We start from the raw sequence: 27,838 nt of genomic DNA on the forward strand, positions 1-27,838 counted from the left end.
CATATCAAAGTCAGAAGGAATGGGTGCATAGTCAGAAAGAAATGCAAACATTAGTGACTTGTAGTGTAACCATATAGTTTTAGATCATTTAATGAATATCAAACAATATATCACATGACTTACCACGAGTCCGGGAAGTCCTGTGGGTACCCGGGTCCTACTCAGTACCCACCTGACCCGGGTACCCGAGTTACCAGTCCCAGCCCTTGTATGTGAACTAATAGGGGTGACTATTGGACTGGAAATCACTATTGCGATAACTGTTGATATTGCAAGCAACTATTACGATAAATATCGATAGTTTTCAGTGTATCATTTTAGATGGATTTTAGAGTTGAATTAAACCTTGGAACTGACGTTTCCTTTGAACATGATAACCATAACAACAAATAAAAAGTAAAATTTGAGATATGACAGATTTGTTTTTTCTTTACTCTAATAATTTAAGAAAAAGAAACTTCCAAATTTCCATGTGTAAATTACTACCACTCATGATCAAAAGAAAAACAAATTGAACAGCATTGCATATATTTGATTGATATGGTAACTACAATCGAAACTATCGATATTCCTAACTGAAATCGATACTATTGATCGGAAACTGATTTAACAATCGATTTATTGACTTAAAATGCTTACCAATAGCAATATATCAGTATTTCGATTTATCTAACTATCATCTAACTCAGAAACATGACAGCTTTGTCTCATCTTTTTTTCAGAATGGTCCTCTAAAATTTTCCAAATTTGAGTTTCTGGTGGCATGGTTTATGCGAGAGATGTTGGTGGTTTACGTGTTCATCCAGTGCCACCGAACCCGGACCATTACGTGGCGCAACAAGGTGTACCGACTGCGATGGGGAGGTCTTGCGGAGGAGATCAAGTCGGAGGTCGTGTGAGGTGCCGATCAGAGGCGCACCTCCAGGTGGCAGGGTGTAGTGGTGTACTCAACTGGCTAGTGACTGGGTACCTCAGTCTGACCCTGAATTTCTCAGTGGTCGAGGTTGTGTCAGTGTAACATTGTCCAATCAGTATCAGGTCTGTTTTCAGTTATTGGCCCAACATTCTGTCCCTCAGTGTTCCTTAGTGGCCTAATGTTGTGTTACCACAACACTTACCATATTTGACGTAATAAGCGCCCACGGCAATATTTGCTAATATATTGGCTAGTGAACAATCCCAAGTAGCATCCTTCCCATTGATCAATGTACATAAGACTTATTTATTCGTATATAATATGCACTCGTGTGTTATTTGCACCCTTAATTATGGGCAAATACATTCTGGAAAAATATATCTGTCATATATAAACATTTCAGGCTGTCAGCAAAAAACATAAAATTTATCTTTCAACTCTTTTTTTTTTACCAAAATAATATTCTAATAAGAGCCATCTATTTTAATTTTGAGAGGGCCCGGGGCGCTTATTACGTTGAATACGGTATCTACATTCCCGTTGAAGGAACATTTCAACAGGATGTTGACCGACAGTCTGGCAGTGTTTCCCATGGCCAAATATTGTACTGCAACATAGTCGATATTCCATGCCACATTGTAACCAATTCCCTGCTCCAACAATCTGACTGAGTTTCACAACATACCAAAATTGTCTTCCATCGAACTGACCAATCAGAAGCTGATCAGGTTGTATTTGATTGACTGGTATTTGTCTAACAATCATTCCAATGAACCATGTAGAGACAGGAACAGTACCGTGGATAAAGGGCAGGGGACATTGTACCAAGACTTGACGGAGAAGCGTTTGGACAATGAGTCACATCACTACACCTTGTGTGTCCTAGTTTTGTCTCCATGTAGATCATTTCGGAACAAACATGATAGGTTTATCTTACGAAAAATAAAACATTTTGGAAAAATCTCTTTGACAGCCTTCAAAGTCCTCCTGTGATCTTGAAATCGCTGATAAAAATGACAATACTCATGACTGGTTCTAGAAATTCATATGTTTTTTATCAATGATATTAATTATTCCCATTTAAAAAAACAGTATTGTAATTTGACTACCATGTTTGGTTTTATATTATCAACATGGAGATATTTCAGGGGATACTTTTATTCTTTTTTTTTTCAATCCCCCCAACGTGGTCTCTGATACCTGCCCCTATTGGCAGTGAAATGACGAGTCTACGTGTGGGTTACGTGAGGTCAGAGTTGTGTTGTGATGTGTTGTGTTACCCCCCGGTAATATGTCATGCACATCGCGCCTGACCCCAACTGACAAAGAAATTTGTCAGAATGCTCAAGAGAACATATTATATGTTCAGTTTTGGACCATGTTTTGAAATTTTACAGGGTTTCACATCGGTTCATTTTCTTGGATATTGGCTTATTGTCATCTAAAATGTCCAAAAGAGGATTTCAAATGTTGTTATGATATAAAGGAATGTCGTGCAAAAGTCATACGTGTCTGCAAAATCACTGAATTGATGCTGGAATAAACATCAGCTGTCCTTAGGACAGATTCAATATAAACAAAAAGGCATTTTATCTGGAATTGAGCACTGAATCATGTGGTCACATTGTCTATGGACTTTCTAGAGAACAAACAGTTAAGGCCTCTAAGCTCTATTGTGGCGATGTGATGGGTTCTAATTACAACCAGGGTCACGGTAGGCCCAGTTGTCTAAGTTGCCGCGATTCGCTGTCCAGAGTTGAGTCCCTTGGGCACACCAGAAACCTATGGTTGTGGGTTCGCATCCCGGTTCGCCCCGATTATGTTTCTAGGTTTGTCAGCACCATACCCGTGCTCATGGGTTTCACTGAAGTGGTAAACGTCTAAGACCTGCATCACTTGGGGCTTTCCTCCCACATTAAGCTGACACGCCGCGATATAACTGGAATACTGTTAAAAGCGGTGTTAAACCCAACTCACTCAATCACTTTAATTACAACCAACACTGTCTTAGTTAAGGACCTTAATATTTCATCAAATATGACATAAATGTTTCTGTGTATTCGCTGTATTTTATTCATTTGAAAACTATGTGAACGGAACCATGACATGTATTTATTTTGGCCCAAGATGCAATCTGTGATTGATTAATTAAAATGTAACACTCATCATTCAAGATATGAAACTTGTCAATCAAAGTGAAACCCATCAAAAAACTTCTAGTACAGCTCATCAAACAAATATTTTTGTGAACATATGACACATTTTGGTATGATCTACACTGTTGCATATCAAATGGAAGCAAGATAGAGTGTCCAAGTTGATGTACATCGGAGTCTACTCCGTTCATGTGTATCAGAGTTTACTCATGTTCATGTGTATCGGAGTCTACTCATGTTCATGTGTATCACAGTCTACTCATGTTCATGTGTATCACAGTCTACTCGTGTTCATTCGTGGCAGAGTCTACTGATGTTCATGTGTATCGGAGTCTACTCATGTTCATGTGTATCGGAGTCTACTCATGTTCATGTGTATCGGAGTCTACTCATGTTCATGTGTATCGGAGTCTACTAATGTTCATGTGTATCGGAGTCTACTCATGTTCATTTGTGGCAGAGTCTACTCATGTTCATGTGTATCGGAGTCTACTCATGTTCATGTGTATCGGAGTCTACTCATGTTCATGTGTATCGGAGTCTACTGATGTTCATTTGTGGCAGAGTCTACTCATGTTCATGTGTATTGGAGTCTACTCATGTTCATGTGTATCGGAGTCTACTCATGTTCATGTGTATCGGAGTCTACTCATGTTTATGTGTATCGGAGTGTACTCATGTTCATGTGTATCGGGGTCTACTCATGTTCATGTGTATCGGAGTCTACTCATGTTTATGTGTATCGGAGTCTACTCATGTTCATGTGTATCGGAGTCTACTCATGTTCATGTGTATCGGAGTCTACTGATGTTCATTTGTGGCAGAGTCTACTCATGTTCATGTGTATCGGAGTCTACTCCGTTCATGTGTATCGGAGTCTACTCATGTTCATTTGTGGCAGAGTCTACTCATGTTCATGTGTATCGGAGTCTACTCCGTTCATGTGTATCGGAGTCTACTCATGTTTATGTGTATCGGAGTCTACTCATGTTCATGTGTATCGGAGTCTACTCATGTTCATGTGTATCGGAGTCTACTCATGTTCATGTGTATCGGAGTCTACTCATGTTCATGTGTATCGGAGTCTACTCATGTTCATGTGTATCGGAGTCTACTCATGTTCATGTGTATCACAGTCTACTCATGTTCATGTGTATCGGAGTCTACTCATGTTCATTTGTGGCGGAGTCTACTCATGTTCATGTGTATCACAGTCTACTCCGTTCATGTGTATCACAGTCTACTCATGTTCATGTGTATCGGAGTCTACTCCGTTCATGTGTATCGGAGTCTACTCCGTTCATGTGTATCGGAGTCTACTCATGTTCATGTGTATCGGAGTCTACTCATGTTCATGTGTATCGGAGTCTACTCCGGTCATGTGTATCGGAGTCTACTCATGTTCATGTGTATCGGAGTCTACTCATGTTCATGTGTATCGGAGTCTACTCATGTTCATGTGTATCGGAGTCTACTCATGTTCATGTGTATCGGAGTCTACTCATGTTCATGTGTATCGGAGTCTGCTCCGTTCATTTGTATCGGAGTCTACTCAGGTTCATGTGTATCGGAGTCTATTGTTCATATGTATCAGAGTCTACTCCGTTCATTTGTATCGGAGTCTATTGTTCATGTGTATCGGAGTCTCTCTGTTGATGTACATGTGCCATTTGTTACAGTGTGTCCATTATTTAGTGCCCTTCTAATGTGCTACACATGTGAGAGTGTTTCCACTATGCAAATTGTGCCTGTCCATTGCTCCTGCAAACAATTGTTCTGATTTGCAAATCTATGTTATTTCAATATGTTAACATTTTTATACCAATTTGCTATTCTGTTAAATTTGTTTTTGAGTGTAATTGTTTATCATTATTTAAACTTGTGACATCTTGAAGCAATATGTTTAGTTACATTAATATCTGACCCTTTTGTGATGATTATTCCTAGGTTTTCAATGTCTGTGGTGCAATTTCTATTTTCTCAAACCCTAGAATAAAAACTAAAGCAAGAAATTAGTTTTAATGAATTGAATGTGCAAATAACATGTTATATTTGTATACAAATCGTCCCTCACATGGCTATGTGACTACGGGATACCAGGAGACAGTTGTCACAAAGCTTTTGCTAGCAAGGGGCTCGACAGAGATCTGATACTGATACTCCCTCACCTAATGACCAGGGATAGATATTGCAAGTTGATTGTCATGCAAAATGTTAAATAATATATCAGGGTTTATCTGGACCTGCTTAGAGGCAGATATTCGGCCCAAGTCTGCAGCAAATGTCAGTAAATATTCCCAAATTGGAACTGTTATGGCTCTGTGGAGGCGACTTGTATGTCTCTGATTACAGATGAGAGATCATTGTAGGTGACAAAGCTTTAATGGTATGTTTAACATTATTGGATTGAAGTCAGTGTATAATTACTCTGAAGTTAGGAAAATAAGAACTTTTAAAATAATCCCATTTTGAACAAAATAACAATTGTTCCCAATTCGTCTATCAATGGCACTTAGTTTGAAGTCCTAGATAAATTCCTTGATGTGATAATTATTATGAGAGCTATGTAAATATTGCCCCATCATTGAGAAGTCTGCTTCAGCTGCTGCTTCTATGGTTATTAAACATGGAATTGCATCCACAGGTTAAGTAAAACTGCAGCAAGGGTGATTTGTAACGCTCTGAAGACAAGGACAAGCAGAATTTACCATTTTGGTTGTGACAATTATTTTTGAAATACCCGGGTTCCCTTTTCTGAATTCTAAGACTTCAAGATCCCAGTCAACAATGCATTTATGGCATTACAGCTACTGTACCTCTGTGGGGGCAGTCGGGTAGCCTAGTGGTTAAGGCGTTCGCCTGTCACGCCGAAGACCCGGGTTCGAATCCCGACATGGGTAAAATGTGTGTAGCCCATTTCTGGTGTCCCCTGCCGTGATATTGCTGGAATATTGCTAAAAGCGGCGTAAAACCAAACTCACTCACATCACTCATTGATGTGTGTTGACCTACAGCTAGGCTTGGGCCTGTTCTGTACTTGTAACTTCAGCCCTGGCGTTGTTGGTGTAGATTTCCATTGCTTTGAAATCGATTGTGAAAGATGGATCTGAATTGCTATATTGATATCAAAATAAAGAAAGAACAAACAGTTTCTGCTTGTTGTTTTTTACAGAGCATCCTATGCCAGTTGAAACTGTTAGGATGCTAGTTTTTGTTTGTTTGTTGTTTAACACCGCACTCAGCAATATTCCAGCTATGATGGTGGTCTTGACAAGACAATCCTGTGATTGACATCATGAACTTCGATCTAAGCAATTGGGATTCGATGATATGCATCAACCAAGTCAGCGAGCCTGACCACCAGATCCCGTTCGTAACCTTCTCTGACAAGCATGGGTTGCTGAAGACCTAACCTGGATCTTCACAGGATGATGCCCCAGTTTGTGGATTAGTCCAGTGAAGACAAATTTGTTTGAGTGATTTTCTCAAAAAATTAAAGATGGTTAGGAGTTTTAAGATAAATTTGAGATTTACAGATTTTAATTACAGTATTTTCAATAAGTGCAACAAGTTTGACTTAGTTCATATTGGTGTTTACATGACGTAGAAATACAAAGTTCTGAATCCCAATTCCATGGTATTGTTTTGACAGTTAAATAAGTACTCTTGTATACGGACAGACAGATTAGATAGAAATTCTCTCATCAAGTTGGATTTAAGTCAGATGATTTGTTCCTTCAAATTTTGGGGGCCAAATGGTGGGTGAGGGTGTGGATTTGTCATCTTCAGATCTCTCCTGTTTCACATTTCAATTTTGGGGTGATGGCAAATTTGTTATTCAAGTTTGAAAAAAAGTCTGCCCCGACCCATGATTGCAAGAGGCCCCTGGATCAGGTGGTTAGGCTCTGTGATTTGTTCCATAGTGTGTCATGTTACGCTGACAGTGTGAGAGGTTGCTCATTATGTCAACCACTGGTTTGTCTGGTCCAAGATTTGATTTAATACAGGCCACAAAGATAGCTCTTGAATACTTCCGACTGGAGCCTTCAACAGCATTCACCCAGATATTATTTTGGGGTGAGTCACACCATTGTTGTGGCACTTCCAGACACAATATGCCCCCAGTAACTCGTATGAGAGTAACCATGAGATCTCAGGGGTGGGGGTCCTCCTGTGACAGACTGATTGCATGTTATGTCGTGGTGGCAAGGGGTCCTATGCACCGTGACCTTGCACAGGTCGCACATCAGGTCAAGTTAAGCATGGGTGACGGCATTCAGCTGCTTGGCTCTTGAGTTTCTCGGCTTCTCTGGTGTCTCCTTAGGCAAGTGACTTTGTTCAAAATGTGCCTCTGTTCACCCAGTGAATGGGTACCCGTAGAGTGTGATGGCAATGTGGTTGTTAACCTCCTAGCGCCTAACAGGCAGCTTGGGTTGTATACTACCCAGGGAGCTGAGAATGATTGTTGAGTGCACACTGATCCATTGTGATAATACCCCATTGAGAAGGCCCCTGTGTGATGTGGAAATATGCCCAATACCAATGGCCTATTATTTATTATCTACACAGTAGTGTGGATCGTGGAACAGAACTTTTTGAAGTCACTGGCTTTCCTGGTCTAGGGACCGCCCAGTCAAATGGATCCAGGCCACCTCATACCAAAAGATGTTAAAAGATGGTACTTGTTACCCTGCCTGGTGTCCCCCATTAAGGGGATAAATCAAGGACTGGTAGGCTGGAGTCGTATACTGTGTCTGAGTGGGTTAGCATTAGTCCGGACTAGTACACGCATATTCAACACATGCTATATAGGGGTACTGATTTACCTCATCTCACCTGGTTCACACGGTCATTTACAGGCTGTGTGTTCTGATAAGGGGAGATATTTTCACCTGCTGCATAAAACAACATTCACTCACTCTAACAGCATATTTGTCAACGGGAACTGGCTCCCTGTGACGTTGACAGCCACGCCTGACAATAGAGTGCTTGTGTGTAAAGCTTTTGAAATTTGCCCTTCCCTTTGAGGACAGATTTCCCAACCACTGGTGTAGTCATGGGGCTAATGTGTACAGGAACCCTACCTTACAGTGCTTACCTACTCTAAACTACCAGGCGGATCAAGCGTAACCTGGACGTGATTGCTGACATTCCAACTTTCCCACATGGAAGAAGAGCCGGGATTAAACCGCTCTATTGTGTGTGGGTCTAACCGCCGTGTCCACCCACAATAGTTTTCGAGTTCGCGGTTGAATACCTTCTATCTGTCTATCCCATACAATGAGTGTTACCCTGATGTGTCTTAACAGGTTTTCGACCATGCTGTTAAATGTGATCTCTCTACCCCGCTGTCGGCACCAAACGCTTCACATTCTTGCAGGTTCCTTATGCAGATGTGTTTTTAAAACTATCCGAAATTACCATCGGTATATTACATACAATGAATAATCAGCTTCCCAGAGTAGTGTCTTCCTTAAAATGTCTAATTTAGTGATTTTAGAATTTATAAACATTATAATCGCAGCCGGTGCAGGAAATCTCCCCCTGTCATATGGATGGAATACAGCTGAGTGCGGCGTTAAACAAACAAACAAGCAAACAAACAAACAATAACGATATTATCAAAGACAGGCATAATATTTCCCTTGAGCTTGTGTCCATCCTGCCGCCGATTTACGTGTACAAACTGGTTAATATAACCTATATCGATCTACCTCTTGACCTTTGACCGGGTCACGCATGTCATTACAAGTGAGATAATAGTTCCCTAATCACACCTGTTCACAGATTGGACATGTAACTGTATTTACTTCCTTATCAATATCCGATATGATAAAAAAAACATTAACTCGCCTGTGGTTATAGCTCCAGATAGCACGTGCCACTGTCGTGTTAGTCTACTATTGTTTATCATTACTAAGAAACCTTTGACGTCTATTTCTAAAGGTGTCTGATGACCTCTAATGACCCCTATCGTCCGTTTCAGCTGTTTGTCGTTTCTGATAAGGTTATTTCTAACGTGATATTTTCTGAAACAATATAACCCGGTTCCATCTCCTGCTACCAAACATAGAGTAGCTTTTCTTGAAACATTTTCATTTGTGGGATTCGAACCCTCACACCCCATATATGTCCTTATTGAGCTCGCTGTCAAAACGGCACGGGAGCCTTAAGAATACAGAGATTAACTCAACAATGAACAGGAAAGGTTTTATGTACAAAGCTTTACAAATGTAGTTTACAAATGGAAGCCAGATAATTGTGCATGAAGCTGGTTTAAAATACGAACAGGTTTAAAAAACAAAACATGGTCGGCTTGCCTTGTAACATTCGTAAAAATGTCTGCAGAACACTTCCGAGAAAGCGCGCACGAGAAAATCATGAATGAATTCAGTCAGTAATGTCTCTACTGTCATGTAAAAATGGGAAAATTAGTTGTATTTCTGTATATATGTCATTAATCATAAATAAAGGAGTGAATGAATAAACAACATAACAATATGCATATTTCGTTTTTAATGATTTTATTACAAGCTACACATGGTTAATATTTATCGTTAACATGTCCGATTTTCGATCACAAATCGCCTAATTTTGTTTATCCGACGTACTCGTTAATCCGACATAATCATATGCAACCAACCATGTCGGATTAACGCGACTTGATTGTATAAGGAGGATACCCTTTTCTGATTCGCCCCGGGTTCAATTCCCCACATCGGTACAGGAAGTGAAGCTCTTGCATGTTCACTTCTGTGATATCTTCCTCAAAGCGACTCCAAGATATACTACTGGACATTTTGACGTTATATCTTAAATGGGTTTCAGTTTCACACAGGACGCTAACTACAACGTTTCACACAGGACGCTAACTACAACGTTTCACACAGGACGCTAATTACATTTCACACAGGACGCTAATTATAACGTTTCACACAGGACGCTAATTACGTTTCACACAGGACGCTAATTGCAACGTTTTACGCATGGCGCTAATTACGTTTCACACATAACGCTAATTACAACGTTTCACATAGGATGCTAATCACAACGTTTCACACATGACGCTAATCACGTTTCACACATAACGCTAATTGCAACGTCCGGGCAGGCTTACGTCTATGACCTGCATCACTCCGGTTATTGCCCAACGGTCGTCATCTTACTAACAGGATCGGGTGGCCAGGCTCGCTGACTTGGTTGATGCATGTCATCGTGTCCCAATTGCGTAGATCGATGCTCATGTTGTCAATCACTGGATTGTCTGGTCCAGACTCGATTATTTACAGACCGCCGTCATATAGCGGGAATATTGCTGAGTGCAGCATTAAACAACAAACAGACAAACAAAACAAAACAAAGTAAATCTGTAGCCTGAGCAAAGTGTATAGATTATAAATGTATCGGTGTATGTTTTCCGCATAGCTTAGAGATACGAGTTGCCCAGTCGTGTTAGGCGCCTCTACAGTACACCATGTTTGTTTCCCTACGTGTATATGGACTTCAGTGAAGAATAGGTCCCCCGTATCCGGTCTTGTCTCCACATTGACATTCCAGGGCAGACTAGATCCTCAGTGCCCCAATTCTTGGCATACACCTAATGAGGGTCGAGTGATTACAATATAAGACATGGGTGATTGGGTGTCACCCTGGCAGCGCGCTCATGCTATCAACCACTAGTTTGCATGTCCTCGATTATTTACAGACCGCAGTGATATATCTGGAAGAATGAACACGGCGTAAAACAACATTCCCTCTCTCTCTCACACACACACACACACACACACACACACACACACACACAGGTTAAAGGCCTCATAATACACGAGGTTGACAAGACCGCAACAGTGTCATTCTGTGCCAGTTGTCCGATGAACATACATTGCTGAAACATTATACACAGGAAGAAAGAGCCTTCCTGGTAAGATTTTACACAACAAATGATGCTCATGATATCAATCACTGGATTGTCTGGTCCAGAGTCGATTATTTACAGACCGCTGTCATATAGCTGGAATATTGCTGAGTGCAGCCAGGACGACAAATGTCAAACTCACTGACCCCTGAATGTCACACGATTGATACCCTCGCGGCACATCCTGGGTCAATGAGTACACGACATACGGGGGACGTTTTGGCTGTTTGTTCTGAGGGAGCATCCATTTGATTTGTATGGGGTTTGGGGTTGGGGGGGGAGGGGGGGGGGGGGTTGTTTTGAGACCAATCTATTTCTCCCCAGCTATATCCAACAAACAAATCATTTACTGAGCACTCATCAAACATTCTATTCATTTTCTTTATCAACACTAACGATTTGACGTTTGGGTATTTTCCACCAGACAAACTATTCATTTTTTCACCATTGCCAACAAACTATCCAGTTTGGGCATATTTCAGAACAAACTATTTATTTAAAAAACCTTGACGCAGACACAAAGTTTTTACACAACGACAGATGTGTCACTGTTAGACAGTATATGAGAGACCCGTTTGCATGTACAATAGATCAACGACATACAACGCTGATACAACGACGTATATATCGTCGATCAATAGTAATAAAGTCCATCTGTTATAAACAGATAGCATCGCCCCATCCTAACAATAAAGAAATATCGCCTGTAGCTAGTCACGGCCACGAGAGATCTTTCATTAGGGTTACATTATGATTATACGCCGAACACCTGACACAAGTGTTCCAGTGTAACTGATTTGGGGCCTTTAACCTTCCGTTAGTTACAAGTGTCTGATCTACTGTGACCATGAACAACGGCACCTGGGGCACCTACGTAAGCTCGTGAGCGAGTTGGGTTTAACTCCGCTTTGAGAAGCGAATCGGGGCGTGTCAGCTGGGATTGAGAGGAAAGTGATTGATGTCTTTGACGTTAATACTTTGGTGAAACCGCCGCGAACAGGCCTGGTGCAGACAAACCTAAAAACATGATCAGGGTGGATCCGGGATTGGAAAAACTGGTAAAAATATTGAGAAGCTGACTGCGTCTCCTTAGACGGGGCCCGAGTATCATCTGAGGTTTGAGCCCAGATCAAAAGCGTCAAGTGTCAAGTGAACGATTTCTTTCTTTCGGTAAACCCTGAGGACAATTTAGTTCGAGCATTTCGGAACAGATTTTGTCAATTGGTTGACATTTCATTGACGTACAACCCAATCCAACCCAGTCGGTAATAAATCAGTTCTTACGTCAAGCAAGGAATGCTTCAGACGTATTGTGACCCCGACATATTGTGCCTCAATGTGCTTCAGACTGAGTACACAGTTATCCATTGTGAGTGTTAAATGGTCCGACCCACTCATCGATCATAGTGTCTGGGTGTACGTGTGTGATAGGTATCCGAGGCAATCCTGATTAATGGTTCCGCACGTTTGCGTTGCCCAAGTAACGTCATACCGACATGTTTTGTGACAATCAATACTGACTGACATCAGTTCTCCTTCCTGTCCCACACTTACGTTAAAATACATCAGTTTGATCCGTGTTTCCTCGCCAAACAACCTCTCGTTCCTTTCACACGCAGGTTTTGACGAGACTTGTATAAACACTTGTACAGCACACCTGTATAATAATAATAATAATAAGGAGAAGAAGAAGAAGAAGAAGAAGAACAAGAAGAAGAAGAAGAAGAAGAACAACAACAACAACAACAACAAAAGTTATTATTATTATTATTGCATTATATACTACTCCGCTTTTGTCAGGGATATTTTTCATCTTTCCGTGAATCACAAAAATATTGTATCAAATGCATATTTAAATATGTCTGGTATGATTATCCCTATTGAATGTTGAATGGTATATTATAGTAAGTGCTATCCGATGACTGTCCACAACACTTCAGATGAAACTTATTGTATCACAGGCAACAGTATAATGTTTAACGTGACCCGCCCTGAGCTCAACAGTTTGCAGTGCAACAATTAACACACCGACAGGCAAACATCTGAGCGGGGAAAGATAATCCACAGCAGGAGGTACTAAAACGCCTCGGGGGATTGTTCCCCTCTATATCAGCAATGTCGTCTGAGCTGCCTCACTTTGCTGTGCAGAGTTGCGTCCCTTGGACACACCGTACAGAGTTGCGTCCCCTGTACACTCCGTGCACAAGCTCCTCACTGCGATAGCCCGTTCGCAGAGCTCTCTATACTCACTGTGATGGGTGACCACAACCATGCTTGGAGTTGAACTCGCAACCGAATGACCGTTATGTTTACAAACAAGTGACGACTGTCGTGACGCCGAATACACTTATCGCTGCTAAATTACTTTCTTCGTTCGTCAATTTGAATTTCTGTTTCATTAAAACTATCATGTTATTGATATAGTAAGAATGTAAGGGAGAAGTTAGTTGATTTTCCGTTAGTCTGCAATCTCGAACCAATCTGATTATCAAAACAATAAAGTAAATTCATCTGGAAAACATGGTCAGTCGTAAACCTTTTCAAATTGAAATATGATGGCATTCCCAAAGACATAAACAAAAGTATAAACGTTACTACATATGGGGTTGGAGGGCAAATTTCAATATTCTTGTAATGGCCGCGCCCACACTGGTGGCAGCGATGTTACCGAGAGTGTAACGAAGGTGTCACGCGCTGGGAAGGAGCTTGGCCAAGCTCCTTCCCAGCGCGTGACACCTTCGTTACGCTCTCGGTAACATAGAGAGCTCCCCGAACGGACTATCGCTGGTGGAGAAACAGCGGCAGCTTGCATTAGCAACGACTGTATCGTCAGATCACGATGGTGCTGAATTGTCACTTCATTGTAATTACCTGATCTCAGTTAAATCGATATCTACCACTGTTTTCCAGAGAGAAATATATGGAGGGTTTATCGTTTTCTAATCGATATCTGAAACGGTTTGCCTTGGTTGGTTTATGGCTTTTCTTATCAAAATTATCGCCAGGTGACGATATGAGGTAAACGGTATTTGACAAGAAAAGACTTTAGTTAGTAGGGTTTGAATCCCTATTTACCCTTATAATTATGATCATTGGTTTACCCACACCATTCCCGTGTCCCTAGTTTTTGTGCTGAATGTCTATGACTTGAATCACTTAAAATGCTCTTCAAATTAAATTATCATGGAGTGGGATTAAACGGAAATACTGTTCAAGCAGAAGTTAATCCCAGCTTATTCACTCCGCGGTAAGATAAATGCAGGCTCGCCAATAAAAACTATACATAGCTTACAACTCATGATTCACTGTCTCTGCCTACAGCCTCCCGCCTCGAGGGCTCACTGGTCACAGCTGTGGATCGTAGGTAGACAACAGTTGCCTACTGTTTTCCAGCTAGGTGTTATGTCACCAGAAACATGAGAATTACATTTGAGTGTAATTTATGAAATCATCTAACCGTGAACAGCTTTTCTATAAAAGCTGGCCGCCGCGATCTGTTGTCTGGTGGTAGAGCGTCTGCCCGTAAAGAGGAAGGTTGGGGGTTCGATCTCCTGACTGTCACATCAAAAGAGGTTAAAAGATGGTACTTGTTGTTACCCGGCCTGTCGAGAAAACAAGGACTGACTAGCTCGTAGTCGGTATACTGTGTCTGATTAGGCTGTCCATGTAAAACTGCAGCATGGTATCTCAGTGGGCTGGCACTATGAACCCGCGTAAGTGCGGACAAGTACAAGCAGACGCCGGCACGCACGTCTGCACACGTAGCCATATAAGTGCAATAATCTTGAACCCGAGGTTGAACACCATATCACCCAAAACACAGCACCACCATATATTACAATATTTAACATGCTAGTTTGGGGCGGGTATAGACAAGACAACCTTGCCCAGATCGCGCAACATTACGAATATATCTGATAAAGTGTTATGGGCGCGGACGTGAAATATGTCGGATGTAACAGCAAAATATTTGGTCTCGGGTTGTCAATCTAATTACAACGCAATATTCCAGCTATGTAAATATAATGCAGCACTGGACAATGTAGCTAATAATAATAATAATATCAAACAACGTCTGCGAGTTTGTTGTTATCATTAGTTACATGGTCCAGTGCATGTAACCACGCCACAACCCTGTGAAAACTGAGTTGAGTGTAGTAATCTCATGCACTGGGACCCCTTGAAACATCTCAGCCAAGCAGTGTGGTATGAATGTCGGAACTTGCATGATTTACAGGTCGGTTGGTTAGGCTCGATAACTTGGTTAAATGTATGTCACTGTACCCCGACAGCAGGGATCATTGCTCATAATATCAATCACTGGAATGTCTGGTCCAGTCATACCACTGGAATAAAGTTGAGATTGCCAAAGCTAACACGCTAACCGGGTGATAGGACAGTTTAGTGTGCACTCACTGACGCCTGGCCATGGATTATAATCTTATTCACTGACATAATTATAATACATTACTTCAGGAGGCCACATTGCAGAACCGGTCTATAGGTACCCTCGCGGGAGATGAATGTATACTCTTTACTTAAGAACCAATTCAGTGTCACTTTCATGCAATAAAGGACAAACATGAATATTCTAGGCTCGGTATTGGAAACATGAAACCATATAGTGGTGTTTGAGGACGAATTACAGGTCAGCGGTCCAGGGGGTCTTCATTTCCTTGCTCCAAATAAAACTGAATGCTATGTGTGTGTGTACACTCTGTGTTTAACCCTGTGTAAAGTCATGGGGTTATTCTTGTAATATTGGCTAACAGGATGAATGGAAGTGCTGAGGCTCAACCCAACCCAACCCCCTAATATATACACTTCACTTGACAGCCTAACTTACACCGTTAAACATACAACGTGGGCCGTACGCCTCGTGAATGTCAATAGCGTTGCTATATAGCATTAAATATACCTGATGGTTGTTCGTTAGTTGTCCAACGCCGTACTCAGCAATATTCCAGCTGTATGACGGCGGTCTGTCAGTAATCGAGCCTGGACCAGACAGTCCAGTGATTGATATCATGAGCATAACAGGAGTGTTCTACAAACATATTTAGAACGTTTCAAGGTGTTCTGACGATGTATCACGTTTAGAAAGTCGGTAAAGTGTTCTGGATCGAGATTCAGAACACTACACGTTCTCAGCCACGTGCTTCCACAAAAGGAAGAGAATATATGGATGCCAACTTCTTTATTATGAGGAACACAACGTTTCGGGGTATATGCTTACTCCTTCATCATTCACCGGAGTAAACATAAACTCCGAAACGTTTTGTTCCTCATTATAAAGAAGTTGACATGTATATATTCTTTTCCTTATGTGTATCACTTCTAAATGCCTTTAAAAGACCCGTGCTTCCAAAGTACTGAAATGACAATTCATCGTGTGTGTCGTATACAATTTACCCGATGGTTTTCAAGGCGTAAGAATTTAAGCCATAACCACACACCCATGCATATACTCTGGCATAACATCACACGGACGAAACTCAGAAATGTAACCATGAATTCTGTATTATCTTTATGTGTTATGATCATGTGGATATTCAAGTCACTTGAATCTGTGAGACAGAGTCCTTTATGAAACATTACAAAAATGTCTTGTAGCAAATGAAGCATACTTAAGATAACTTAAATTTCAAGTCTTTCACGAAACGCGAGGGGCGGTCGGGTAGCCTAGTGGTTCAAGCGTAAGCTCGTCACGCCGAAGACCCGGGTTCGATTCCCGACATGGGCACATTGTGTGGAGCCCATTTCTGGTGTCCTCCGCCGTGATATTGCTAGAATATTGCTAAAAGCGGCGTAAAACCATACTCACTCACTCACTTTCGCGAAACGCATGTACTTCGCAGATGATTCTCGTGGGTTAATATCCCCAAAGACGGAAACTTCATGTCAAATATGACCCCGCAACATCCTACAACACCAAACATTTATTTTGTCATAGTCATATATTTTTCAAACTCGTACATATTACATAAGACGTTATCCTAACAAATGTTCGTTATCAAACTCAAAATATCACTTTTTCTTATACACAATTTCAGTTTGACTTACCAATCTACTAGCCTCTTTTTCTCAAAAATATAAAAATATACACAAATATATGGTCGAATTTATATTTATGTAACAATATTCAGCACATAATCTCTGCTAATGTGCATGGACTTCTCCCAGGACAGACCACACGCGTTCTACAACAGATCACAGGCGTTCAGCAATAGGACACGTACTGTCCGAAATAGAACATTCGTATTCTGTGGCAGAACGTATGGACGCGTCCAGTGTTCTGTATTAGAACGCATAGATTTAGAGTGTTTTGTAGGAGAGTTCTCATTTTCAAGACTATATTGTCAGTACTTTATCCGTGTCCTAGCTAAGCTAGGAGCTCCATACAGTGATATTAGTTTTAAGTCGGGATTGCATTCGCATGTGTAAAACCGATCCTCGAAACTCGTGTAAGCTTTCACGCTTTCACAGGCTCGGGAAGTATAAAATATTCAGACCTTAATCTATTATGTTGTTATAGTGCAAACCATTTCAATACTTTTATGTTACATTTCATTTATCTAAATACCTAACTGGTTCAATATGTTTCCAAGTGCACCGAATTCTATGCCCTTTGTCTGTTTAATATATTCAGCAAACATTCGACGTATCCCCTCTTATCATAAGCCCCTCCGGGCAGGACCCTTAATCTCCAGGGCTATCTATAAATTTCAATTAACACCTCCTAACGTCGCCGGATCTTACGTCTATACATACACGTGGGACAATGACCTTGCCACACGTTATGTAATACCTCGCTCTACAAAACCCGACTGACATGGTCAGTCAGGGAGACAGCCTAGAGACAGCCTAGAGAACAGCCAGAAGGTAAGTGACAGAACGGTTCTCCCACCCGGGAAGATTGGCCACTCGGTCCCGGTGTGCGTTCTGTCACGTTATTATCAACATGTACCTTTTCGACTCATTTCAACCATCAACAATAAATATGGCTGCTGTCGTCTAAACTTCACCCCTGAGTTTTGTCTTCCGTCATCACCCTGAGCTACCATCCGAGGGACGAAACGAACGCCCTTGGACAGATGATGGAGAATAATCCGGGTAGCGTGAGTTTGCTGTGACTCACGCACGATCCCCCTACCCTAACTCGCAGCAAAGCAAATGGTAGTTCAGAGGTGATGTTATATTAAGTTAAATGTAAGGTGCTGTTTTCAATCAGTCTCACATGTGAAGGTCGCAGCTATCTAGAAAATTACATAACATCCTTGGAGCATGGTCAGTATTATCTATCTGTACGTGTCTCAGCCTCTATCGCAATGAGCGCTTGTCACACGTTTGCTGATACGTCCAACTCATATCAATATTTTCGGACTACTTCATCAATTATTATTCAACTTATGTGGACATCACTTGGTCAAACTTCTTAGGCAAGCCTTAATCCCTATTCTCGGCGCACGAACTCAAATTTTCTTATCAAGCTGATAATTGAACATGCAGTAAATTCGTGACCATTCAAGGTGTCTAGAGTATATATACTGGCTAGCCCCGGGGGTACCTCACTGTCGAGAAATCCCCAATAAAGGAGCTGGCCATAGACACTTTGTTTGGTTTCTTTGAAGGTAAGTCATGTTCACCTTACTATTTCTCTTAAGTTATAAGTTAAATTGTTTTATAATTTGTATCGTATATGGAGCAATATTACCAGCTGTAAAGGTGTTTAATCTTATGTTATTGACCGTGTATAAGTGAAAATATATTAAGTGAGTTGTATCTATTTTACGGACTTATCTGTCAAATGTACGTGCGTTAGGTTTAGACAAAACTATCGTTTAAGTATTAACTCCACAGTATAGCATATATTGAATATCAAACATGTTCCGAGTCGGAAATAAGATGTTAACATTCGGGTGTCGTGGTAGCAAGCTGTGTATTTTGTCTGCGTGTTGATATTTTAGTGTGATTCAGTTATTTTGTATATGTGAAAATGTCGCGTAAATGCAGACGAACTATTTCACTTTGATCAGACCTTTTATATCACACGAGGTATGTACATTATCTTTCAATGTAAGGATTCTATGATAAACCATACATTGCATGTATTACAGGTTCATAAACAGAATCCAGACTGTTTTAAATAATTTTTATATGAGTTATTTGATGGATCTAGCCTGGCAGAAAACGTTAATTTCTGTAGCTAATATATGATGTATTCACATCACACATATTTATGCTAATAGCACAACTAAGCCAGAGCTAAAATCAGTAATAATATCCATGTAATCATTTAGCTAATCTGTTAGCGATGTACAAATAAGTAACTCTCTTGTATTTACATAGGGCTGAGCATAATACATTTGTAACACAGCTTCAGCAAACATGTCTACGTTACGAGCAATGCCTAAAATGTACATATATCCATATATTATACCATTCAGTAATGTGAATGGACATTTGTTAATGGGCCCGTTAACTCAGTGTATGTCGATGCTATCAGATATAGTTTGTTTGTTCCGGTAGTTTAGATGAATTATAGATATGGCCTTCAAGTATAACATATACCAGCATAAAACAATGAATGATATTCGCTCAGAAGTACAGCCAACGCATGTTGTTATTTATATTTAAATCTGCGTACATTCGATACCGATATTGGGTTTAACTAGGTTTATACGTAAATAAGACATACCTTATGGCAGTCCCATTTAGCAAGGCGTAATCATAATTAGGAGTGGCTGAAAATAAGTATCACATAAGATCATGTAAGCTTTGTTCACAGGTATCTTTGTAGACTGACTTTAATATTGTTATTTGTAATTGGTTATTTTATCAATAAGCCCATGATACATTTGTATATCATGACATTTACACTCTTATGTATAATCATTGTTTAATATCACGCACTATTGTGATAACTGCTTCTTTTATGGAAACTGTAAATGTTCAATATGACTTTGTACTTTATATGTAAAAATATTTCTTATTTTAAATGTGAAATGACTGTCGAGAAATCCCCAATAAAGGAGCTGGCCATAGACACTTTGTTTGGTTTCTTTGAAGGTGGTGCCCGATCCCGAGCTAATTCCCCAAGGCTAATTCTAGATATTGTGACGGTTTGCATACGAAAGTGTCAAACCATCATAATGTCATACACGCATATCCCTACCGAATGTGTGCCCTCCCCGTTATAACGCAGCAAGCGCGCATATACGCCTGATATTGGCCAGTCTGGTGTACAGTGTGGCAAGCCCATATTTTATCAATGACATTTACATCTGGATTAATCAAGGACCAACAGCTTGCCAATGTGAAAACCTCCCTCATTTCCAATATCTGACTGATCATAAATAATTGACCAAGTGTCGGTTGTTAGTTAATTCGGAAGGTACTTTGACCCGTCTTTTATTCGATACATGCGTTTCATATTTTTGTTTTGCATCAATTTTTTTTCGACGATGCACGCGTTTTAACGAAATACGTGCCATTGAACATATACCATTAGCCAGAACACCAATGAACTCGTTTTTTGGTCGATCACCCACCCATATGTGAATGTGCTGCGCTCAGTTACGTCCCTTTGCTGAACAGGATTATGTTCCATGGTCTGTCAACATATTACCAATGTTCGTCGCCTGTGCCATTCTGATGTTACAAAGAGTTGTCACGACGTGATGCACCTGAAAGTGTACTGTTCGATCAAAGTGGCGTTATAACGAACAAACCTACTCCAGGAATAAGGCGAATACAACATAGGCATACATTATTATTTTTGTTGCGTCTATGCGCGCGTGCTTTCCGGTGGGTGTATGTTGGTACCATGCGGAAAACAAACAAGGCAAACGTAACAATGTTTTACAAATGATTATTCCAGTAAACAGGAGAGAACAAACAGTTCTTTTTGTATTATTTCTTATCTGTTTTTTGAATTTCAAAATATATTTCAGGGAAGATAAGCCGTTATTCATTGACGAGTGAGTGAGTGAGAGTTTTAACGCCACCTGGGCCAGTTTTCCGGTGACAGCTGGATGTGCTATGCTACTATTCCACACAGAGCACGAATCCCACGAATCGCCACGATTTATAAATTTTAGGATTCGTGAGGATTCGTGGAATTTAGCAAATATTCTGGTTCAATTCGTGTCGCTCTACGATCTAGTTACGATACAGGTACGATTGAGTTACGAATATTCGTGGGATTCGGCTGGATTCGCATGAATATTGTCAAGAATTCACTACGATTTACAAGAAGCCATTACGAATACTGCACGAAAGCAAGGAAGCAGTTACGAATCAGTTAAGAATACGCCGAATGCATGTACGAATCAGGTAGGAAAAAAAATGAATTCGTGACTATTCTTGACAATTTTGGGGTTTTCCCTCAAGATAGCTTCGGCGTGTATTCGTGGGATTCGTGACAGATTCGTAGCCGATTCGTCGTAAAGCCACGAATTCACGAATCCCCGAATAAGTTAAGAATACCTACGAATGCCTACGAATCGATTACGATTCAGTTACGATGCCTAAGAATGCATTACGAATTAACTACGATATTTTTTAATTGGGAGGTCGTGGCAAAAACTTTGAACAGCTCAAAACTTTTGCCACGAATTCCCGATAGCTCAAGAATTGTAAGAACAAACTACGAATATATGCGAATCAGTTAAGAACTTCACGAACTGATTACGATTCAACTACGAATCCTAAAATTGATCATTTCGTGGTATTCGTAGTCTGTGTGGAATAGTAGCATAAGGAAGACTCGGTGTCAAGCAAGTCGTACATACGTCTACCATGGTGCACTTTAATGATGAGGTCAACAGTTTATCTGTTGAATCATGGCTTTGTCACTATACCTACAACAATACGCTTGGCAACGTCCAAATAGTCGACTCACAACAGTGTTCACATGGATAGAGAGAGAGAGTATGTAGCGTACACAGGCACACTCCAACTCATAGCTACTTTAAGGGGGTCTGAGAGGTGGTGGGGGTGTGGATGTGGGTGGGGTGTGTGTGGCACCATTAATCGATACACCAAGAATAACGCAACGAAACAAGTCCATAGTCACTATTGATAGGCATGGTGTGAAAGGACAAAGCATTGTTTAATTGAACAGTAACCGTATGTTCAAGCCCAATGTGGTTATAATCCGCAGAGTCAATAACCGAACGGTTGGCATCTCCGTGGAGCTGACAAAAGCAGACGGTGACGCAAAGAATTCGGTTTTGTTCACCGCACCCCACACAAATCTATTATGTACAATTATATTTCATTTCCCAATGGATCCAGTTACAAATGCAATGGGCGTACAAAGCTCTGAAGCGGTGATAAACAGCGTTCGCGTTGATATTGGATTGAGTTTTGTGTGTAGCATAAAGCACGTTCGAAGGTTTCATGATATTTAAAACCCGGATCCGCGTGATAAAAGTTTTAAATACAATAAAACCCCGAGGTTTTGGTTGCGTGTTCGATTCTCGGGAATATAAAGGAAACATTTGTCATTTGGTTTCATATTGCATTACATGTTACAATCTGAACGGAAGTTGTATTAATAAAATACCCGCTATATTATAAGAGATTATTATATAGCAAATATGCCTAGAGTATCCTATAATAACATCCCTGTTTATGAGATTTACCCCGACTGAAGAACAATAGATGACGTCACTGGAGGTATTTCAATTAATGACAGAGTATATATCTGTCGGTTATATATTTATGTTTGATTTTATATATCTAATGGACGTTTTTATCAATGTGTCGTGTTGTGTTTGGATTCGGAGAGCAGTACAGCCAGACATTTCTCAGTGGATGACATTCCTCTTCGACCCATGAAGATCCGAGGTAGAATAGATCTTCAGCAATCCATGCTTGCGGTAAAAAGCGACTATGCTTGTCGTAAGAGGCGACTTACGGGATCGGGTGATCAGGCTCGCTGACCTGCGTGGATCGGTGTTCATGATGTCAATGACTGGATTGTCTGGTCCAGACTCCATTATTCACAGACCGCCGTCACATAGCTGGAATATTGCTGAGTGCGGCGTTAAACAACAAACAAACACACAAACACACATTCCTCTTCGGTATATCTCACACCCAAGAGGTGCGGTCGGGTAACCTAGTGGTTAAAGCGTTCGTTAAAGCGGCGTAAAACAATACTTAATCTTTGTGGTATTATTCTCCTCGAATACACAGTGTATTCTACCTCTATTTAGTTATGCTGAATACCCTTGTTACGTGTTGATTTACAAGATGAAACGCGGAAGTTAACGCAGAAATCGATACGCACAGAATCAAATTGAGAAATCAATAAATTACCACTCAATGTCAATGAATAATTCATGAAATATATTTAAACATTTAGGGACTAAAAAGGGACACACAATGGTTCAAATAAATGGCAGTGCGGTAGGGTAGCCTAGTGGTTAAAGCGTTGGCTCGTCACGCCGAAGATCCGGGTTCCATTCCCGACATGGATACAATGTGTGAAGCCCATTTCTGGTGTCCCCCGCCGTGATATTGCTGGAATATTTCTAAAAGCGGCGTAAAACCATACTCACTCACTCACTCAAGATGACATACAACTCTCGTTGTCTGACTCGTTGAAATACAGTACAGTAACTAGCATTATATCATAGATTATTTGTTTATAACTACCCTGATATCAATGAAAATACCAGAATATTACTCAACGTCACAATCTGCAAAACGGGGTCAAACTCGTCGACAACCAAAGTTAAATCACCTATCTGTGGGGACCCAGCAGGATTGATACAATCCCTTTACCCGGCAATAGTTGGCGAAGTTTAGTCAGAGATAAAAATATACAAATATTCTACCATTAAGAGAGTGTCAGGTCTGAAGGACCCGAACCGGGATTCGAACCCACAATCATAGGTTTCTGGCATGCCCAAGGGACGCAACTCTGGACAGCGAATCGCGGCTCCTTAGACGACTGGGCCACCCGTGCCCCCTTGAATAATGTTGAACTTACATACCCTCTTGGGATCAATTAATTCAACCCCATACAAGGTAAAAGCCACTCACAATCTTAATTACTACTTATACACTGCCCATTGATATAATATGAAAAACATGAAAAGTTTCCCAATAAACCGATTTCATTTTAAAAGTAATTAAGATGAGGTGAGGTGAATTTGGGTGTAACGTCGCGTCCAAGATTATTGCACTTATATAGTACCATCTTTTGTGTGCCTGCTTGGAATAGTCCGGACTGATGCCAATTTATAGTGCTAGCTCACTGAGATACCATGCCGCAGTTTAACATTAATACCCTACTTAGACACAGTATACTGACTCCGAGCCGACCAGTCCTTGTTTTAGACCCTTAATGCCGAGCGCCAGACAGGGTAACATCAAGTACCATCTTTTAACGTCTTTTGGTATGACGCGACCGGGGATAGAACCCCGGACCTTCCGCTCTCCGGGCGGACTCTCTACCTCTAGACCACGGAGGCGGTCTAAAAGTAATTAAAAGAATGAGCATGTCAATTCCTATATATATTTTTTTGGGACCAAAGTCAGCGCCAACGCTGCTACAATCAGCCATAATGCGGTGTACAGAAACTCACACCGTAAATAGCTCCTCTCATGTTTCTTAATTATCAACATAGTGTGCAGTTTGTAATTAATCCGGCTGAAGACTAATCCTATGCCTTTTGTGAAGATTAAAGTAAATATTTAATGAAATGTAACATTCTACCTTACAATGGACATGTTCTGTACAGTTTCTAACGGTTGTCAGGCTCGATGACTTGGTTGATGCATGTCATCGTATCCCAGTTGCGTGGATCGATGCTCATGGTGTCAATCACTGGATTGTCTGGGCCAGACTCGATTATTGACAGACCGCCGTCATATAGTTGGAATATTACTGAGTGCGGCGTTAAACAAAAAAAACCCAAAAAAAACAAATCTTGTGAAAAGTATCAACAGTTTGAGCACAAGGGTTATTTTACACATTCGAGAAATCTTAATAAACGATTAGTATCGTGCAATAAACAGTTAATATTTTGCGATTTCTTTGTTTGGTGATGAGGGGCTCAAATAATATTCACCTCACAATTCACTGACGGCTGATCGCGTTCGTCAAATATTTTATGGGCGCTTTAACGCTAAGCACACTTTTAACTTTTCATTCGCATGGTTGAATACTGCCGATTGCCATGAAGTGTTTTACTGTTATTGTTAACACAGTCAGTATTTTCCAGCCATATATGCGACGGCCTGTAGGTAGTCTGGACCAGATAAACCAGTGTTTGACTGAACAACTTCCTAAATGTGAGATGCTGTGGGGTAGCCTAGTGGTTCAAGTGTTCGCTCGTCATCCAAGGTACCCGAGTTCGATTCCCCACATGAGTACATTTTGTGAACCCATTTCTGGTGTCCCCTAAGCTGATATTGCTGGGATGGTGCTGCAATGGGTGTAAAACTGTACCCACTCAGTCCCAAATGTGATGTCGGTCAGTCCACCAAGTCAGCCAGGCTGACCATACAGTGCATGTGTTTATAAAAGCCCTAGGTACAGAAGTATGATCATCATAATAAACAGCAGAAATATCATGATCATGATCATCACCATGATGTCCAATCACAATCAACATCATCTTCACAACTTTGCAGTATCATCGTCAGCTGCATAAGTTTCAGCACAATTTGAAGCAGCTTCATCACCAACATCATCATCATCATCATCACCATCGACAGTACAAGCACAATTTTCAGCAACCTCACCATCCTTATCAGCAACCTCACCATCATTATCAGCAACCTCACCATCCTTATCACCACTAACCTCACCATCATTCTAATCAGCAACCTCACCATCATTATCATCAGCAACCTTACCATCCTTCTGATCATCAGCAACCTCGCCATCATTCTCATCAGCAACCTCACCATCCTTATCATCAGCAACCTCACCATCATTCTCATCAGCAACCTCACCATCATTCTCATCAGCAACCTCACCATCATTCTCATCAGCAACCTTACCATCCTTCTGATCATCAGCAACCTCACCATCATTCTCATCAGCAACCTCACCATCATTATCAGCAACCTCACCACCCTTATCATCTGCAACCTCACCATCATTCTCATCAGCAGCCTCATCATAATTCTCATCAGCGACCTCACTATCATTATCAGCAACCTCACCATCCTTCTGATCACCAGAAACTTCATCATTATCAGCAACTTCACCATCCTTATCATCAGCAACCTCACCCCTATTATCAGCAACCTCACCATCCTTATCATCAGCAACCTCACCATCCTTCTGATCATCAGAAACCTCACCATCATTATCAGCAACCTCATCATCCTTATCATCAGCAACCTCACCACCCTTTTCATCAGCAACCTCACCATCCTTCTGATCATCAGAAACTTCACCATCATTATCAGCAACCTCACCATCCTTATCATCAGCAACCTCACCATCCTTATCATCAGCAACCTCACCATCATTATCACCACCAACCTCACCAAAATTCTCATCAGCGACCACACTATCATTCTCATCAGCAACCTCACCATCATTCTCATCAGCAACCTCACCATCCTTATTACCAGCAACCTCACCATCATTTTCACAGGCAACCTCACCATCAAAATCATCAGCAACCTCACCATCATTATCACCAGCAACCTCACCATCATTTTCACAGGAAACCTCACCATCATTATTATCAGCAACCTGGCCATCATTCTCATCAGCAACCTCACCATCATTATCAGCAACCTCGCCATCATCATCATCATCATCATCATCATCATCACAGTCGAGGGTCATCTTCAGCAAGTGGCAGCACCTGCCTCTTAGCTACATGTACATCCTCTGCCCCAATGACAACAAACTAAGCTGAATGTGTTTGCAAACAAGAGATTTATTGATGCTCTCAGCTGGACTGTCATGCACACTACAACACCAAAACCAGTTGGCTGAGTGGCAAGGTACATTCTAAAAGGACTATAAAAATAAATTAAGTAAATATGTATATAATATTCACACATATCTTCATAGTACTTTACAACACAAAGCAAGCCAGAGTGTGGAGACTTTCTGCTGATTCTGCTACAGCTAAACTGTGGCGACATAGAAGTATTATTCCACATCACAATGTTAAGTGGACATCTTCCTATTCCAAGAAAACTAACCTTAAATTGTACTCACTTAAAAGGTGAGGTATTATTTTGTAGATGAACATCGGTTTATTAGAAATTTAAAATGCTCAAAAGTTTGATTGATTATCTTCCCTCAAGCAAGGATTCTTGCATTATACAATAATATTGCCACTTTTAATACCATCATGAGGTAAAGAAAATAAGCCATTTTGAATAACAGTAATCTCTTGTGCCGGAATTTAACAGGGAAGCCGTGAGAATTTGAGCAAAAATAAATAGAAAACAACATTGGCACAATATCATCTAAATATCTGAGAGCTAGTTGTTATAAAGTATAATATTTCAATTAACCAATCAGCAACAGCCTAGTTTTCAGTGTGTGGAACACTATGTTCAGTCTTTGGATTGGATGATTTACCATAAGAAAAGCTTTGACTTACTCCTATACTCTGGTCTGACAGATATAACTGTATGGATTAAGGTAACACAACTGTCTACCCTGTTTTGGATCTCAACTGAAACTTGTGAATCAAATGTAAGATAGTTGACTCTTAGAAACATAAACAAGTCCTTATTCAAGGTTGAATACATAGCTGAATATATTTTCAAATATAACCATGCATAATAATATTGAAATAATATTGGTTATAATACAGTGTGCATATATGATAGACAGTTGTCCAAAAATAATTG

The 27,838-nt window shown here is 40.7% G+C and overlaps 2 protein-coding genes across 2 annotated transcripts in view; both read left to right on the forward strand.

Annotated features, from left to right (window-relative positions):
- Positions 1-3,317, forward strand: part of LOC139456146 (ceramide glucosyltransferase-like) — a 28,469-nt gene extending 25,152 nt beyond the window's left edge. The window contains exon 9 of the mRNA XM_071237691.1: positions 723-3,317. Coding sequence (XP_071093792.1) covers positions 723-899 — 177 coding nt within the window. The 3' untranslated portion in view covers positions 900-3,317. The remainder of the gene's footprint in view (positions 1-722) is intronic.
- Positions 3,318-12,283: 8,966 nt separating this feature from the next.
- Positions 12,284-26,843, forward strand: LOC139456041 (uncharacterized). Its single transcript, XM_071237553.1, has 4 exons — positions 12,284-12,356; positions 12,607-12,741; positions 14,309-14,351; positions 25,679-26,843. Exons 1-4 carry the CDS (start codon positions 12,284-12,286, stop codon positions 26,841-26,843), a joined length of 1,416 nt encoding a protein of 471 aa, XP_071093654.1.
- The last annotated feature ends 995 nt before the right edge of the window (positions 26,844-27,838 follow it).

The sequence above is a fragment of the Haliotis cracherodii genome, unplaced genomic scaffold, assembly GCF_022045235.1.
Source record: "Haliotis cracherodii isolate W230 unplaced genomic scaffold, xgHalCrac1.p SCAF_11, whole genome shotgun sequence".
NCBI classification, from domain to species: Eukaryota; Metazoa; Mollusca; class Gastropoda; order Lepetellida; family Haliotidae; genus Haliotis; species Haliotis cracherodii.

Coding starts and splice junctions, on each gene's coding strand:
- LOC139456041 (XM_071237553.1), top strand. CDS start 12,284: ATGCTTCAGACGTATTGTGACCCCGACATATTGTGCCTCAATGTGCTT. Junction 12,357..12,606: donor TGAGTACACAGTTATCCATT/GTGAGTGTTAAA, acceptor TTTCACACGCAG/GTTTTGACGAGACTTGTATA. Junction 12,742..14,308: donor CAACAACAACAACAACAAAA/GTTATTATTATT, acceptor CTCTGCCTACAG/CCTCCCGCCTCGAGGGCTCA.